The sequence below is a fragment of the Falco cherrug genome, chromosome 1, assembly GCF_023634085.1.
Source record: "Falco cherrug isolate bFalChe1 chromosome 1, bFalChe1.pri, whole genome shotgun sequence".
NCBI lineage: Eukaryota > Metazoa > Chordata > Aves > Falconiformes > Falconidae > Falco > Falco cherrug.
This window is the reverse complement of record NC_073697.1, coordinates 55,472,251-55,491,338: the sequence shown is the minus strand read 5'-3', so window position 1 is coordinate 55,491,338 and position 19,088 is coordinate 55,472,251. Positions and strand designations below refer to the sequence as shown.

The 19,088-nt window shown below is 40.1% G+C and overlaps 1 protein-coding gene across 1 annotated transcript in view; it reads right to left on the bottom strand.

The window, feature by feature from the left end:
• Positions 1–19,088, bottom strand: part of LIMCH1 (LIM and calponin homology domains 1) — a 181,435-nt gene that overhangs the window by 58,308 nt on the left and 104,039 nt on the right. Inside the window, exons 4-9 of the mRNA XM_055723513.1 lie at positions 17,194–17,300; positions 13,876–13,906; positions 10,909–11,019; positions 6,199–6,394; positions 1,513–1,762; positions 575–844 (exon numbers count right to left, since the gene is read on the bottom strand). Coding sequence (XP_055579488.1) covers positions 575–844; positions 1,513–1,762; positions 6,199–6,394; positions 10,909–11,019; positions 13,876–13,906; positions 17,194–17,300 — 965 coding nt within the window. The remainder of the gene's footprint in view (positions 1–574; positions 845–1,512; positions 1,763–6,198; positions 6,395–10,908; positions 11,020–13,875; positions 13,907–17,193; positions 17,301–19,088) is intronic.

Here is a 19,088-nt window from a genome sequence, read left to right as displayed (position 1 = left end):
GATACTCCATGCCAAAGTCAGTCAAATTATGATTGCTGAACTATGCCTCCACGCTTTAACTGGTACATGTGTTAACAAGCACTGTACTTTTATAGTTCCGGCCATTAAAAATAAATGCATCATGTATTAACACAGCTAAAAATATTAGCCAACTAAAAAGTGTGGTTCAGTAAATGAAACCATCCCATTGGCAACAAGGAAAGTAAGTTTCTAAAACTTCTGCCTAAACAAGGCATTTTTAGTGTGCACTTACATGTATTTTTTATTAATTGCAAGATAGCATTAGGTGGAAGGTGACAAGTAGCCTGTGTAGTAGTTTTCTTGGAGTCTGTTTACATCACACTGTAAGGCGATACAATTTCTCAACACAAATGCAGTTAGCATCACAATTCTGCAATCCACAGCTGCCACCTCACAAGCCTTTTTAGACCAAGACCTTCACTAGCAATTGTGAGTGCTTAGCAGTCTGGATTTTTGTTAGGAGAAGTGAAATCACAGTGGACTGAGGAAACCCACACTTCAGCCAATCCTAAAAATGTGAAGCGTGCACAATCTCCCACACCGTTGGGCTAACCTGCCATAGCGCTGGGCTGCTGACATGACCTTAATGCCAGCTTGTTTGAGTCTTCTTAACTTTCTGATCTCTTCTGCATCCTTCCCCTTGGGTGCCGACGTTTCTTTTGCACTACATGAAGGAGACTGCTCTATGGAGCTTCCTTCATTTTGATTCAAACATACTGGATTTTTAAGGGAGCTTGCCTCAGGAGCCATGGAGCCCACTTTCTCCTGTTCACACAGTTCTGATGTTTCGTTCTGTTCTTCTATGGTTTCAGGGTGGGGTTTGCTATTGAATTATACAAGGTAGTTTAATGTATGCTGTGCCTGAAACATATACACTTATTTATTATAAGCACATTTTGTCGATAATAAGACGCCAAATTATATTCTGATGAATGATCCAGGAAGATAATTATGCTCTTTAATGGAAGGTGCTGCTTAGGCCAAATCAAAAGCGAAATATCAGTTGCCAAACCCATGCAGAAACACATAGTCACAGCTATATAAACTGTACTGGTGTATAGAATACAACACAGAAATAAATTTATTTTGAAAAAAACACAGCAAAAATATTACCTATATTTATTGAATACATAAAACGTACCTTGTAAGTATAATTTCTCAGTGAGTAACTGTCTTGAGAACTGAGACAGATCATCAAGAACATTTTTGTCCAGCCTTGTATTCGAGTCAACATCCATGGTAATAATACTAACCAACACTTTGCCAAACACAAGCTATACATTCCATTATACAGTAAATAATGACATCAAAACAATGACTTTCCACCCATTGCTTTTCTACCACCTTTGCCAATTGCTACAAACAATTTATCAGTACCATCTCAGCAAGAGTTTTATTACAGCTTCATATGCCTTATGTAAAGAATGAAAATTAGGCAAGTGTTAAAGCATCACCACTGAGGAAGGGAGAAGTTGGACGTGCCAGTCTTACCTGAAAGGTCTGTCTCCCAATGGTGAAGTTGCCGTGCTCCAGCTCTTTCGGTACTCTTCTTGTTCAGCTTTCTTTTTCCGAAGTGGAGCAGGTACATAGAAAGTCTGATTACTCTTGTTCGGGAGGTACTGGTTAAAAGGCACAGCTGATTTAGGTTCACCGTGTGAGGTCCGCCTTGCCAACATATCATCTTTTTTCACATCTGGCATCTTTCTGTGTGGCAGGTCAGTTTCTGAGTCACTTCCTCTCCCTAGTGAAGAAGAAAAAAAATCCCTCTTCTTTTCACTTTCATCCAGTTCTGGTTTTGGTTTGTTTTTTTCTTTGTTTTTTTTTTTTTTTTAATTATAAATCAGAGAAAACACCACCAAAGATTACATTTAGCATGTATCATCTAATGGTACCAAAAATGCACCAAAAAATGAGGTCACACAGCATGTACCATCTAATGCACCAAAAAATGAAGTCACTTTTACCTGTGTTTGGTTTTTAAAATTAATCACTGAAGGTAGTAGCCGTAGTATCTACACAGACAGTAAACATTTTTTTCTATCAAGCCTTATTTTCTACCCCTAAAAAACACATCTTCAGTCCAAGGTCACATCAAAAAACTTTGTGTCAGATTAAGCCAGACTTGTCAATCACACTGAGCAGCTACAGAGGCTTACCTGACTAAAGCTCAAATGACTCTTAGTTTAACACATGGATTTGTTTGACCTGATTCAGACTCCTCAACATAGACTTTCATAAGCATTGCAGTCTCAAGCAAAAAGGGCTACATGCTGTATGTTTACAAAATGGCAGGAATCTCTAGATGTTTCTACAAACACATATTAATGGCAATTTTAATGCACTCGGCATCAGCTTTGATCAAAACCTGAGAATAAGCATTAGCTGCTATAAACCAGAAGACTTGGATGGTCTCCCCCCAGTCTCACCCACTGCCTGGTCAATCAGTCTAGCACACTGCAAAACAGACAAGAGACTTGATCCTCAGATGGAACGGTGCAAGGAGGGAAGGAAGGGATCTCAGGATTTAGAGGTTAGATCATTACAGCAAAGACTGAAGAATAGTCTGGCAAAGGTAATAAATAAGGTGAGAGAGAAAAATCAAGAGTCACACAGAATAAGCCAGGAGATCAAAGAGCTGAGTGGCTATTTTGTTCAAATGAACTAAGCTTTCTGATATTTACAACTCATTTAAAACACAGAAATTTAGGCAAGACCTTTCCAGCTTGAAAACAAAACTCCCAAGTGGTAGGACAAATACCTTAAAGACCATTTGCAGTGGAACTGCCCTCATAGCCATTTTTGAAGCCACTTCACAGACATTCACTAGATTCCCTGTACCATCATGAGCCTTTTGAAGCTATGTAAATAGTTCTCTCCCAGCAGTGCAACTTTACCACAGGCCCTGGTTTGAAATGGAGCATATTCAGCCATTTCTCCCTACAGGACTCAAACCTTCTCCCAGCTTTGGAGCGTTGGATGTCTCTGGCCCTCAGCCCCTTTGCAACACTTGCACATGCAATAGCTGTTCCCCTTTTTGGGGTGAGGGGAAGCCACCCAGGTTGTGTCCTCTTGCTAATTCACCATACTAGTAAGTTATTTGCTAATTCACTGAGCTACCTAATGAACAACTAAAAACAATGAAGTCATAAAAATCACAAGTAGCTTGTGTATAATTCAAAGTGGGGGAAGGAAAAGAGGTCTAAATATGCTAGGAATGTTATTTGCAAAGAGCTTTTGCAGCAGACTGAGCTATTCAATGTTTGCTTGGAGAGAGACAAAGAAGAGTGAAAGGGAACAGTAAGAAAAGACAAGACATAATGGAAATGAGCTAGCACAAAGCACTTTTTGCCAGTAATCTTTTGCTTGAACAATTTTGGTTAAGAGCATATGATAACTGGCACCATGATTGGTAATCTGAGTCTATGTCTACACAAAAAGTGGAGACACAACCACAGAATCACAGGTGTCTGAGGATAGGTGAGGTTTGAAGAGCTGTAGCATCGTTAGACTAGGCAGGGCCACAGAGTAGCTAAATGAAAATGAGAAGATCGCTTACTGTTATTTGCTATTCTGTTTGCTCTTGACTTTGTTCTGGTGTTTATTTTTGTACTGCATGAAAACCAGTCTTGAACTGGCAGACAGAAATGGTGGAATAGATAATTGCAGTAGCAAAGGAATTAGGACAGATTCCTCTCCCTCATTACTGATGTGCCTACCAGCATCCCCAAGATGAGTACTTCAAAGACAAACAGCTTCTTTAATTATTCATATTTTGCTTGTGAAATTATTTTCAGCTCAGATATGCGAAAAAAAGCACTTGAAGCCAAAGCACTGAATGGAAGATGCAGCTGTGCTCTACATTTATAAGTTTAACTTAGTTATTCTGCATTTCCAAGTAGAAGAAGCAGCAGCTAGTTTCCACAACCCGTAACAGCAGTTATGCACCACAGACATGCACAGATCCTTCAAACAAAGATACATGCACAACTGTTGGCCAAGCAGAGGATGTTATTAATTCCTGAGCACATTAGCAACTCTACAGGCAGGTCAGTCTGCAATTCTACTGTGTTTTAAACAAACTGTTCTGCTCTGCCACTGGTTCTGTTTGTTTTTTTGCCAAGGGACAGGGTCCTCACTGGACACCAGACCAGCTCCTAACAGTGGGGCTAATCACAGATGGCATTTGTGAAGATAGTATTACTTACTGCTTCCCCCTAAACTAACCATCACCTTGGGATCACTTAAATCATGTCTACTCATTTTTTTCTTTTTCTAGGTGTGGAAGGAATCATAGTTTTATTTCGGTATTGTATTATTTGGTTTATAAAGCTCCTATCTGAATGGAGAGAGAGAGAATGTAAGCAGAACCTTTTCCTCCATCCAGCTTTGCATATACATTATCTCTATCAAAAACTACACACAGCTGAGAGAAAACACTGCTGGGGCCACAGGAATAGGTTTGACAGAAAAGAGGTCAGCCAAGCTACACCTCACCTGCAACTCTTGGAGCAGGCAGCTGTGAAATTATGGCAGCAGCAAACAGGGAAAATGGGATGTATTAGACAGGGCTGGCTGGACAAGTCATATGTGTGCACACAGCATCTGCATGCACCCCGAGTCTGGATATATGGCTAAGACTAATTTTTTAAGAACAGGCTTTGTATTTTTGCATCTTATTTTGTGTTTGTTATGGACTCGACAATGTGACACGACAGTATGTCTTAGCTGTGGCAAACAACGAACCACAAAACCTTACAAAAACCTGCTGATACAGCAGAAGTTGATAGGAAGCCACTACAGGTTATATGTAACCAGCTCCAAGTAGGCAGGAACACTTGGACTCTCCTTGAGTACTCAGGCTGGAGCAATACTGCTTGATTAAGTCATGTGAGGTGTTCCTATTTGCCAGCACCACACTTTTGTCTCACTTGGGAAGGCAGAAAAATGTTTTGTAATGTGGAGACTGTGCTCTGTTCAGTGTCTGAGGGGATATGAGGCTGTTTCAGGGAATCAGTCCCAGTAACTGGTTCTGGATGGTCAAAGAGCAACAGCCCCAGTACCACAGGCCACTCAAAACAGCAGAGCAGATTTTAGCCCTGCTTTCCCCACAGCTTTTTCACAATTCAGCTGTAATACCAGCTCTCCCTGCCAGCTTTTCAGTTTTAAGGAGTTCCCCATCACCTCAGGAAATCTCTCATGTGTCCGGTTGTGATTATCACCAGTTTCTTTCACACTGCCAAAAGCAGTATGAACATCTGGTTCCTACCAAGAAGTCTTTCTGCCCTTCCTTTTTTTATTAAATAAGTAACATTACTAAGGAGAACTGATTCATGTGTGGAACATAACTTCATCTGATGATGAAGTCTGACTGATTCATCCATTCATCAGGAATGTAACCACACAGTGGGAGCCTCAATCAAGCATCCCTTTGTTCTGAACCAGAATCCTGCTCACAACAGGTAACCTAACTGCATGCTCCACACCTCCACCCTCCACATCTAGCTCCTCAGACAGCATGCTGTGCCTACAAGCCCCTGGAAGCCTCTGGGAATCGGGTAAGAAAGGCAGAGAAGCAGCACCCCTTCTGTAAACCTAGCGCTGCATGTCCTCACATAAAGCTGTACAAAGACGGGCACAGCTTTGATGCCCGGAGCTATTAATTTACCCCATTTTCTAAATACCATGAAAACAGATATGACATTTGGCAAAATATTGTACGTAAGACTTCAAACACTGTCAGGTATCAGACATTTCCAAGATATTTCTGTGATTTATCTGCCCAAGGTTTACTTAGGCAAACATTTTATTCACTTCAGTATTTCCCTTGTTCCTGCACTTTTATTTCTTGCTCCAGCCTAGTTCCTAAGTTAAAACGAGTCTGCATAACATCCTCATACACTAGAACCCAGAAAAGCACCCTTCCCATCATAAAATTACATGGCAATGATGTAACTCATTTTCCAATGCTGCGCTAAGCTAACTGCAACAGACTTCAAGTAAGTTGTTGGCAAAGTCATCTAAACCTCAGGGAGCACAAATCAGCATTCACAGAGAAGTTCTCCCACCGGATTAGCATGATTCAGAGGCTGTGTCCAGTTTCCGAATGGACATTTGCTCCAGCAACGTTACTTATGCGTCACAACATTCTACATGTGCTGCACTGTGACCAGTACTTACCATCACTGCTCCCTCTGAGAACTACATCTGGAGATGGTGTCTGCTGTGAGCGGGAGCCAAAGGAGTCCAGACTGTCAAAAGAATCATCTCTGCCGTGGCGAGGTGGGGAGAGGGAATCGCTGCGTTCAGAGTCCCAGCAGTCTATATAGCCGCTGTCACGAATGCTGCGCTTTGGGCTCTCAATATCCTCCGTTTCCTACACAGAAGTACAGCAGGTACCTCTTCGTAAAGAAGCCACTGGCATACCCGTGAGATCCGCTACACATCAGACAACAACACGTCTTCCCAAATGCTAAAAATCTCCTCCCCTAAAAAGGGTTTCCTTGCTTCTCTCCTTCAAAAGAAAAGTGCAAGCTTGCAATAAACCCCAATTTTATAATGATTAAGAGGAAACCCCGCTCAATCCATTACTACGATAAACAGAAAAAGTTGCAACAGGCAAGCAATAAACCGATCAAAACTGAAAGTAACCTGAAACTTGACTTGCTGTCCATAGTCCATAGCACAGGCAAAGGCACTAGGATTTTAACATTGTGCCTGCATCAGGTTTAAGTCTGCTGCTTTCCAAAAGACACCCCCCCCCTCCTCTTGCCCATCTATTGTATCTGGCCAGGATACCAGCAGACAGCATTTGTTGTTGCTGCTTCAGCTCGGCAAAATAATGAAGCAGTGTGCCCCAGTCTCCCTCTACCTTGAAGAGAAATTCCTGTTATGAAAGAGGGATGTCTTTCTGAAGCAATCAGCAATGAAAAATATGCAAAATGCTTTTCCTGATGCCTCAGAAGAATTCAGTTGTGCTCTTTACTCTTTGCCAGCTCCTGGCTCTGGGGGATATGAAAGCACTTGTAGCTGACCCACATGTTCAGAGCAGGGAGAACAATGGTTGTCTTTGACAGCCCTGTGATTATAAATTCTTTCCAGTGCAAGCAGCACATACTAAAACACTGAAACTCCAGCAGAGGAAAAGGTCAATAGAAGCCATCCTCACCCTTGCATTATAATAAATCCCTTGTTTTAGAGAGTGTCTTAACATTAATTACAATTGTACAGGCTGAGAAAAAACACAAATAACTACGTTTATTTAAAGATAAATCTATTTTTTTCTCCACCGACAGTAAGTAAAGTCAGAAATGTGAGTGCCATTATCAGACTGACATTTTGCGACCCAAGAGGCTGGAATGTGATTTTTTTTCCCTTTCTTTTTTTCCCCAGAAGCATTTGAATATTAATTTCTAATTAAGAAGCACCCCCTGCTTACCACTAGCTGGAGCACAACAGCTCAACGGCTGTGTTGAACACAGCTCCTACTGTCCCTGACTGCTAAGGTTTTACCCGTTACTAATACTGCCAATGAGAAGATCAATCAAGAACAACACCGTATGCACAAGAAAGCGGGTTCGCTAGAGAAGTGGTAGAGGGAGGAGAGCCCTGCAGTAATGCAGCAAAGCCTCGGTGCTGGAGAAGAGGGAGGCTCAAAGCCAACAGAGATCAGACCCATCGTCCTGTAGACTTTTCAGGAAGAAGTTTTAATTAGTGCCACTCACTATTACTCTGCCAAAATACCACATTAAGGGCAGCGGCAAAGGTCGCCTAAGGCCAAGCTAAACTGTGGTAATGTCATTAAGTAACCTCACTGCAAATTGAAGTGGAAGTATTTTCTAAAAACAAAACACATCTAACAAAGTTGGAAGTGAATCCTATGTAATTTCCTTCCCCAATCCTGCTTAGTGAACTAAAACACTGATAGAAACATTAGACAACAGAGATCTGTCTCCCTGAAAACCGCATGAGTTACACACATCCAAGAACAAATCTAAAAATCCTATCAAAATCCCGTTTGTGACATGATCCAAAAATCTTTTTAAAAATCCAAATTCCCTAATCCTCTCATCCCTTCATACCAATCAGCTATTCTCAATCCTCAGGCACACTTCCATTTTCCTAAATTACTGTGTTTGAATGACGCTGAACTGCTCAGCAACTACAGGGACTTAAACTCAGGCAAAGCGCCCCATCCCGCATTCACTATCTCCCAGAGTTTGAAAACAGTCCAATTGTGAACTAATGAGTTCTGCAGACCCTACTTTCAGAGGCCTGTTGATGTTAATTTTGCATGCCGCTCACCAGGAATTAGGAGGCACGCACCAGGATGGGATCCTACACCTCTGTAAACAAGTTCTTTACAGCGTTCCCCTTGGCAAAGCTACTCTCCCAGCCCTGCGCTGTCTCACAGAGGGGTACTTGTCCTGCCTTCAACAAACGTCATCTCCCAAATGTTATCAATGGGAAAGTGGTTATCTGTGAGACTGATAACACCATAACATGACAGACAATAGCGCATTAGTCTTTCATATCATCTAATTAAAAACACAGTATGTCACCGAGTGTAGTAAAAGTGTGATTGCCAAATGTAAGATGTATTTCTCCAGGAAGTTCCACCCACTGCATATAATCAAAAAGCCATGGAAGTTTTGTCATTGGGAATTTCCAGTTTAAAAGTAAAGAAGAATGCGTAACTAAATAATTAATGAAATTAAAAACAGAGTAGCATGAATTATGAAAAATTAGAAATTATATCCCTTTCAGTATGAGAAGCATAAAAAGATGAGTCCGAGACAAGTTACATCCAAGGTGCCTTTTGATTTGCTTATTAAAAAAGGCAGAGAGGATTTGTAACAGAAAAACTAAACCAGACTGAATTTATTGTCAATTTAATTATTAAATTCTGTGGAAAAATTGCCAGTAGAGAATATGATAAAGTGCCTTTTCATCACTCGAGCTCAGCTATAAAGAACATCAGAGCATTGCACAGCATGATTAACATGTTCTATTTTACAACCAAATCCTCTTCAAATGCAGTAACAGACAAGCCCACAATTGCCAGTGGGAAATACTGCAGGGGTACAGGAGTAGGGACATGATCTTAAAGTACGTCACCAACGTCCCTTGTAACAGCACCACCTAAACAAGACTTTTCAGGACTGCAAAGTGCTCTGTTTTTACATTAAAGGAATATATAGCGTTCAGCTTTTATGAGATCTCTACTCTGCTCCCAGCTCCAACATCTGCAACAAATCAAGTCTCAGACTCTTGCTTTTGTCCTTGACCTGCATGCAGCGCTCTGCAACGCCCAGCCAGGTGCTCCACTACCATCAGCTCCTGGAGAACACTGCCTTTCCGCCCCAGCCTACTTCATCCCTCAAAAGCGCTCAAGATAGGACCTCCAAAATGCTCTGATGACTAGTTTCGCGGGCAAGCACCACCTGGAAAAAGAGGAGCTTCATGCTGTGAGATTAAACATTAAAAAACAAACCATGATACCATGCAGCACAAATGTCAGAACAACCTGCACTTTGGCAATTTTTCTGAGCTAGCTCCCTTGTCCATCTCTGTTTCACCTTACAGACTCTTTGGAGCGGGGGACCTTCCCCACATCTTCTATTTGGAAACAACTCAAGTATTAACTTCATTTCTTTATTGCCTAGGCTCAGTCCTATCACTCATGAGTGATGAAGTCCCAAGTGATTAGTGCAGACCATTTCAAATGAAGACCAAAATAAAGCTCTACAGAGAAGCAGGGTGTTCTCTTCTCCTCTCCATTTCCACCTGCTTGTTCACAGGATCTGGGCTCACAAACAGGGATCTTACCTGCCTAGTTTAAGGCACACTGGTCACACTAGGGTGTAGGAACTGCTGTCAGACAGCCAAGTATTTCTTCCTCTCCAGTGGCAATCTGGTGCTGGCCTTCTGAGATCCCACAATGAAGAGCTGCAGCTGGTGCACATGCAGTAGCAGAGCTCAAGGAGAGTATGAGCAAGGAGTCTCCCATGGTCCCCAAACCCTACTGCCTGTGGTGACTTGGCTGTTACGTGAGATGGGGAGGGAGCAGCAGGCATGAAGCTTTCTGTAGGCTGGAGAACATATCTGCATGGCCTTTCATGAGCAGTATGCCCAACATGTGCAATGCTAGCACTGGGTGCTGCCATCTTCTGACATGCCTGTCCCTTGCCCCTTCCATCCTCAGTAAACGCATACTTGGATACAAACACCAACCATTGCTGAGGTGAAGTGTCTCATGTCAAGGTTTGGGGCACTGGAGCGCTCAACTAAGAGTCCCCAAAGCACTCTACAGCAATCACAACTTCTCCTTTCCAACAGAAAGCTCATTGTAAAACACCAAATATGATTTCAGCCAGAATTCAGAGCTTGGCAAAACACAGAATCGTGGTAACTGTGCCCTTGGTGAAACATAACTTCCTTCTACCCTTCAGCTTCATTTAGATACTTTGGTTTGATGGCTTATGTTGCAACTTCAAAAAAAGAAAAAAAGGGCTGCCCGGGAGACTGAATGTTTTAAAGAAGAAAAATCTCTGCTCCTGAGAGTCCTGTCACCTTACTTTTGTAAGGTGTCATAAATGAAAATAATTAAATCCAAAACATATGGAAATGAAGATGACAGAGCCACATGACAATTATAAAGCCCCATTTGACATCACATGCTGCATCACTGATACCACCACAAAGCTGGCTGCCAAAGAAAGCTGTGTTCATGGTTTGGCAGAGTCAGAAACATTTTTGAAGGAGGTAGGGGTCTACTAAGTAATTTGTACTCTAGCCCGCCACTTCTCTCATATTTAGCAACAAACAGGTGATTTATGGGAGTAATAATTAGAATTAAATTTCCATTCCCAAAACATAACAAAAAGATACCTTTCTCATTTGGGCCAGCAAACCTTCAAACTCCTTCAGGTTCAGGGTTGATCCACTATATGACGTGCAGCTGTTTGCAGCTTTCCCTAGCCAATATATGGTGACTAATACCTGCAGAAGTTAATAAGAATTAAGTGAAGCCATCTATACAGTCACTTAGCTAAATTTACTTCCCTTCAACTTCTTTCATTTATTCAAAACTGCACAGCAGCACAAGATTTCGTTATAAATCAGAATTGAAAGAGAAGTGTCTGCCAGTAGTTAAATACCAATACATCAGGTGACTATGCAAATTTAAACAGTCCTACAGAATATATAACTTAACAAATTATCTTCCTCATAGTTTTAGGAAAAAATGAAACTGTCACGTCTGTCTTGAAAATAAACAGCAAAAATAAATCTGAAGAAAAACTCTACGCAAAATATTTGAAACTGCCTAGAAGACACACTTATTTATAAATAAATGTTTGTAAATCCAAGAGGAAACAAGTCCCTGAAGAGTACCAATACTAGTGGTCATTAATTAAAACCATTAAGACTAATGGAATAAATAAAACATCTCAAACGTCTGCCTGCCTATTTCAAGGACAGAAAAGGTAGTACCATTTTTAATCATCTTAATGTAATTAACCAGATGACACGGGAACATCTACTTCCAAGGCTTCTGCTAGCTTAAGAAATGCTTAGCTCAAGATTAATCAAAAGCCATGAGCATCTGGTTGTTTCTATCAGACTAAAGAAGAAAGACTTAGTGGTTTCATTCAAGTTCTGACTTGATGTCTCTCCAATAACTCATAAATCACTTCAAAACTAGTGTGGAAAAAGAGCCAAGAATTGCTCTTGCAAATGTTTACATACCCTCTCACTCCTTTAGTTAGCAAAGAAATCTGATCTGACACTTCTGGCGTTGCACTTGTTTTAGGAAAGGAGAAATTAACATGCTCAGGATGGTCAAATCCAACACCTCCAAAACCGCTGACCTTTATAACATGCAATGGAAGCAAACAGTCCTTCTCTGCACCACATATGTCTCCACTTAAAGCAACGTCTTTAATGGTACCTGTGCAGCAGCAATTTGGACTGGAAACTGATCATCAAAGGCAATTCAGTTCACTGTTTTGAACTGCTTGAAAATGCCAAACCATCATCTAGAAATTACAGCTTTTTCTCATTTAACGTTCATTATTTAGGCATATTCCATGACATTGCGAAGTATTTAATTGCAGAACAAACAGGGAATATTTTGATGTGGGAAAGATGTGCAAGCAATAATAAATAATAGTTGCCATTAACTGTCTCAAAAAAAGTTAAATAAACTGAAATATAGTATTTTACGTTTTGATGGGACAGGGCCATATAATTCATACCCTATAATGAACTGAAGAAATAGGACAAGGAGAAGTCCCAAGAGGACACTGGGGACAGACACCTGTCAGACTTTTGTCCCCTGAAATACGCAGCCACATTCCTTCAGTGCTTTCTTCTCAGTCATATAGGCTAGACTTTTGATTAGCCTTTTCTCATCAACTTGCTCTAATATCCCCATTTTTCATTTAAGTGTGATGCCTAAAACCACACACAGCACTCCAGCTGCCAGAAAAGGATACAGCATCTCATACAGATCCCCTGCTTAAAAACAACTGTGGTGCATCATGTAAAATATATTTTATATATAAATAGTTTATATTTCCCTTTAGTTTACAAATAACATACATGCCATGAAATAACTGAATAGCATTTTTAATAAAGTTCAGAAATTTCCCCCTTGTTTTTAAAATTACATCCAAACTGATACTACTGTGCTGAGGGAAAGGAGGTATTTTGCCAATAGGGTTTTTTTTTTTTTTGCCTTGAAACAACCTTTATCTGAGCTGTTTTCCTTCAACCAGCACTACTCAACAAATTTATGTAAAAAATTCTTACAATACATGTTCTCAAGTTAAGTGAAAACACTTGCAAATATAGTATTCCTAGCAACCAGGAAACTATCCAATTCATTTTGCCATTCAGTGCTCTGATGAAGGTTGTGGTATTTTTATTTATTTCTGCTAGCATTTGACCACTTTCTCTCTTCTTCCTTTCTTTATCCCCTTTTTTTTTTTTTTTACTTTTTTCCAAATAATGTTACGTTTGCAAGCAATTTGGACTGGCTGCCAGCTGAGGTTGCAGGATCATGCACCTGGAAAGCATGTATTGCCTACAAGCACTTTGTGGAGGATACTTTTGAACCTTTACCTTTAAAACAATAAATCTGTACAAACATATTTAGCTAGTGCCCACAAGAGTCCTAAAATGCTAAAGCTGAACTCCTCCCCTCCAACTTTCTGTGCTGGATACAGAAGATACTACTCTAATGATGAGGGGAAAGATAGGATGAAGTAATTTTATTTTTTTTTTTTGGGGGGGGGGGGGTGTCAGTGGTTTTGGTTTTTTTTTAATATTTTTTACCTGCAGTCATGAGTACTGGCTTGCAAAGTTATTAGGAGAAGGTCTTGGCATTTCCTAGCAGTTTATAGGGATGTGAGCCAAGTACAAAATTGAATTTACAGCAGCATTCAGCTAGGGACAGACAGCTTACTAGGCTTTGGAAGAATAACCAACCCTGAGACCAGCAAAGTTTAGCGATTTTCTTTTCCGCTTAACAATTATAGGATCCATTACCATTAGTTTAAATTAACAATAAATTGAAGTTAAATGGAACTAGCCTTTCTGATGAAACACAATTTGGAAGAACAAGAAAGCTAGCAAATCTAAAAGTAAAGACTTGCATCCAGATGTAATGATCATTTTGCTTCATTTTAAATGCTCTGTGCAAATAGATTTTATGCCTATATATTCATGAAAGGCTAAAAAGCATAGCTTCGTGGGCGAAGAAACATCTGTGCTGTTTTTACTGACACAATTCTTGCTCAGGCTAAATATAGGATTAACCAGAGGGGAAAAAAATACTCCAAGTGATGTACTTACGTTTTTCAGCTTCCTACTACAGTCAGTGTTCCTGGTTGCACACACATACACACACACACAAAAAAAAAAAAAGAGAGAAAAAAAATAATCAGATATCAGACACACTTTCCAAGAGCATGTATGCAACAGATCACATTTTCCCTAACAAAAGCCTGCAGAATGCTTCTGCTGGCTGGAAACACATGAAAGCTAAGAAGATGTAGTTCACACATTAATTTATTCATAACATGGGAGTATTTTGTCACCATTACTTCAATCATTAAATTAGAATTCTGGAAGTACAAAAAGAAAATGTGTTTATAATGGTCCCACAGTAAAGTAGGACAGCGCCAAAAATATTTCCTTTAAACAGTTGCTGATTTCTTCAAAAAAGAAGACAAAACTCTCCACTGCTAGAATGTGTTCTGCAGTAATCCAACAGTCAGATTCTTCTCTGTGATAAATTGTGCAAGCCATACAGATTCTGGAAGCAACTGAACATGCATAGGAGACTGAGGGACTCATCACCAAACATTAATGAAATAGAGCAGACACTTCTGTGGAAACAAGCATCACAAAGAAGAAAGTAGATGAGGGAAGCAACAAAGATCCTGCCACTTACAACAGAACCTGCTGCGGAAAATGTTTTGGTTTTTTTTTTTTAATGTACACTTAAGCACTCAGACTGCACATTGGTGTCCTTCTCAATTTATTTTTTCACCGTTCATCAAAATGGGGAAATTTTATGTTACAAACAACAAAGCACAAAGTTTGTGCAAACAACATTTCAAAATTCAGCAAAGAAATCATTGAAGAATGGAGGAAATGCAGATCACATTTAGGTGCTGAAAAATAATCAAGACTACTTCAGATTCAGTAATGATCATCTCTTGATTATTTATAATGGAATTGCCTTCTACTATAACAGTAAATTCACTCCAGCATTAAAGTTTACCTAACAAAACTCAAAATAAATGTACTTGCATCTGTGAGAACAACAAAAGCCTGAATATAGGCAATGCTAAAACAAAGCATTTTTGATAACATCTTTTTTAAGCCACAATTTTATCCACCAATACCACATACTTAGAAAAACAAAAGTCCTATTTTTTTCCTTAATAAAATAGCAGTGGAAAAGAATCTTGTTTAACAAGTCAGGAAGAAATTCTTTACAGCATTAGCTCATAACTTTTATAAGCTGAATGATCCAAAAAAAATAGATCTAATGCATACCTCAATCAACATCTATATGAAAAAAAATTGTTTAAAATGTCATTATCTTAATCATGCGCAATAATGTCATATTCATCCTTTACCACAGAACAAATACCATTTCTACCAGTTTAAAAAATAACCCAAAAGTCTTCAAAGAGGGAAAAAAAAATCACCTTCATGCTTTGGGAACTAGCTAGCAGAAGACAGTCTTGAAAATATTTCTCTACAACAGTCATGGACTTGGCTTGTACACCTCAACTCAGTTACTCAGCGTGAACTTGGACAGTGCTAGGAAAACATTTGGCTCATCTCCACAGCTGCTTTCTCTGAAGAGTTGATGGGGAAAAAAATAATCCATGCCAGTGAGACACTTCACGTCTATCTAGCATCATATTCAGCAGAGGGCCAAGCCAGATCCACAGAGTTTATTACTCCTGGTTTAACTTGCTTACGTGCTGGACAGCTCTTCCTGGAGCTCCATGCCAGTCCCAGCCTCTCAGCCTGCCTCCTCTGAGGTACTCCATCATCCTCAACCCCAAAAGATCAAGCTTCTTATCAGAAAGACCCCTTCTTCCTTGTTTCATATGGAGATTAGGGATTGTTTTGTGACTCTCCCCAGCCACTCATTGTCATGATTTTTACAGGACGTCTTGAAGAACCTCTCTCGTTGCAATATTACCAGATTTAGAAAAAAGGCTTTACATAGCCCCCTCTCACAGGTGAGAAGAACCTCATATTAGAGCCAGAAACTTGTAAAAGAGCAAAAAGTGGGAGGCCATTCCTTAAAACAAGGAAAGTGGCCAATTCGATTTTCAGAATCTTTGAATTTTCCCAGACAGTGCTTGAATAGCATGAAAACTTGCCCAGCTCCCACTGCCAGAAGGGAAAAAGAATAGAATGCTGCTGAAATTTAGTAAAGTGTTTCCACATACTTTTCTAAAATGAGTATGTCTGACCAGGAATTCATCAGAGATCTTTTTGGCCACATCCTTTTGGCCAAATGAAACAAGGCCATTCAATCAACTCATCAGTATTTGCTTGTCTGGAGAGCAACAGTTTTTTTTAATATTACACAACTGACCCAAAAATTTCAGGAAAACTTCTAAACAACACCAATTCCAATTTTGTTAATTTTGTGAAAGTGTGGAGTGCTCTGGCTTTTGGGGGGTGGTGAGCTTGATTGACATTAATATAAATGAGAGAAAAACACAGTTTGACTGCTTCTGTTCTTCTAGTCCATGATGACAAAGCCTTCCCTGAAAGGGACAACAGTTCCTATTTAAGACCTCGGTCTATGACTATATGGACTTTGATTCAAGCCTGCTCTGTGTGACCTTAGGCAAGTCAGTAATACTTTCTATGCCAGTTCCACATCTGTATTTTAAATCACTTTGTGGCTGAAATGCTGAAAATACAAGCATTAGAATCTGAGCACCTAGTACTCTGCAGTGAGGGATGTGCACATGCCATGGCTAAAAAGCTGATGATTAAAAGGAGATTTTAAAAAAATCACCTCACCCCCAAAAACCCCACAAATTAGTTATTAGGAAGGAAACCCTCTCAATATGCATGTGGTAATCTCTATGGTAGTAGGTGTGTGGCTTTGTATCTAAACTGGGGCATTTCCAGTCCACACAGTTAAGGCAGACACCCTCAGCCCAAATATCATGTCCCAAGCTATAGCTCTTGTTAGAAAATAAACAGACTGTGCTCATGTCTGCACCTTGTAAAGTCTGAAAGGCCTATAAATGTCCTATAATGCACCTTCAAAACAGTTTAATCTGAAATAACAGAGCTGTGACCTTTTTCCCCAGCCTACATAGTTCATTAGTTGGACAGACAAAAAAAGAATGCCATCAATTTAGATTCACGAAAACCCTAAGTCCCACAGAATCTCACTGCTTAACTAAAACAGTATTTTAAAAGAGCTGTGGTTCATCTCTCTGGGAAAAGTAACAGCCCTTAGACAAAGCCTGCTGAAGGGAACAATGTATTCTTCTCAGTGCTGAAGGTTTCCCAAACCTCAGCTTCCTATTTGTTTTATACAAATGACAGTTCTATGACATTTTTGCTATTGCATCACATGCATCTGAGGTTGTAATCGCAAACTGCTATTGTACTTACTTGATGGTTACTCTGTTTGATGTGTCCTGCAGATCACCAGGATCAAAAAGCTGAGATTCTTTAAGTCCCAGCTCTTTGCAGCCTCTTAAGAATAAGATGATATTATCCTGAAAAGAGATCAAAAAAAAAAACCCAAAACAAAAGAACTTTTAACTCTTCTTCATTGAAAAAAATAACCCTACCGAACCAATCTTGCCCTGACTCACTAGCAGCTCACAGTCATAGCGTTAGCTACATGAAGAACCAAAGGCATTTCCAATCACATAATTGAACAAGTCAGTATATGTTTTGTCTGAAAACCAGATAAATATAAAACTTTTTTTTTTTTTTTTTTTAAGATCTGTAACTGCAACAAGCTTGTTGACTTTTCTCTTTCCAAACCCAGATGTTGGCAACTTCTTTAACTGAAAAAGCCCTGCTAATTTCCCCACCTACTGCTGCAGCCTGCCAACACAACTTCTGTGTTACGGGGCAGAAAAGCAATGGCTGGATTTCTGAAGGGAGCTGGAAGGGTAAATATGAAACAGCCCACACCACCACCATTTAAGCAAGCAGTTTGTTCAGAAAATATTTTGTATTTTGACATAAACAAGCCAGTTATTCCTAATTAACACAACTGGTCTCTTGCCTCTCCAACCTTATCCAGCCAAAAGCCACTGGGAAAAGAGATGCCTTCTCCCCAGATAAAATGCTTGAAGCTACACTTTACATGACCACCATGAGAAGAAACAACACTAATTCTGTAACAATTTTTATGGAGGATTTACATTTTTCAGAGTACAGAAAATAAAAATCAGTAACTAAGAGATTAAGCACAAACTGATATAAGCCTCTTTCAAACCAAATACGAGTAACGACACATGGGTTTGCACCATAGGGATTAAATCTGTTTGTAGGCATATACATTTAATATATGTTTTAAACCTGCTTACACATATGCATGTGCACTGCCCCCCTTTTTTAGAACCAGTGACTCTTATGCAGTTAAATCTTGAAGGCCAGCAGACAACAAGTTTATAGAAACGTATGTTGCTAGATCAGCAACTGCAATGGTACATATGTGGACAAATAAAGATATAATATACAGTTTGATATCCTCCAGGGTCTCTCAAAACTCCAAGTGGAGGTAAGTTGCCATGTGAAGCAAGCCACAGTGTGTGGCAAAGACCTCCATTCTTGTAATAACTGGGAAGCAGAGGAGCCTGGGCAGTGTTCAGCTCTTGCCCACCCTGTGTGACAGCAGGATTCATGAGCAGGGCTCTCCCCACATCTGCTCTCAGGCCTTTGTTTGGGTGGCATAGCCACAGCCCGGCAAGAGCAGCCCTGTTTATTCTGTCGGGACGCGGCAATCGGCATGCTAATCGCTGCAGCCCTCTGCATGCCAACGCTCTCACACACAAAGCTCGCCGTCACCAGCCACAAGGCAAAAAAACACGGACATGGAAATTTAGAGGACTCCAAATCTCCCTTTCTTCCCTGGCTGAAACTTAACAGCTCTGGAGGGGAGCCAGGGGGAAAGGAACAGCAGTCAAGAGAGCAGAGAGCCCATAACCAAGAGAGACAGCATCATTCATGACATGAAAAGATGCTTGTAAAATTCTCCATCTGGTTCACTGTTTGCATTATAATTTTTCCAACTGCATCGTGAATAACTCTCGTGTTTAGTCTTTCATGAAGGACAGTTCTGGTCACTTCCAAACGGTGGGTGGAGCGATGTGTAAATCTAATAAAAATGTAAAAGCATTCCAAAAAAAAGGTTCCTAACAAAATTTCCTAACAAAAATACACAGGACATACAGGACACAGTAACCTAATAGGTTTAGAAAACAATCAAAGGAGGGGGAACTAATTGCACCCATCTTTATGCCAAAAGTTCATGTCCAAGTTATGATAAA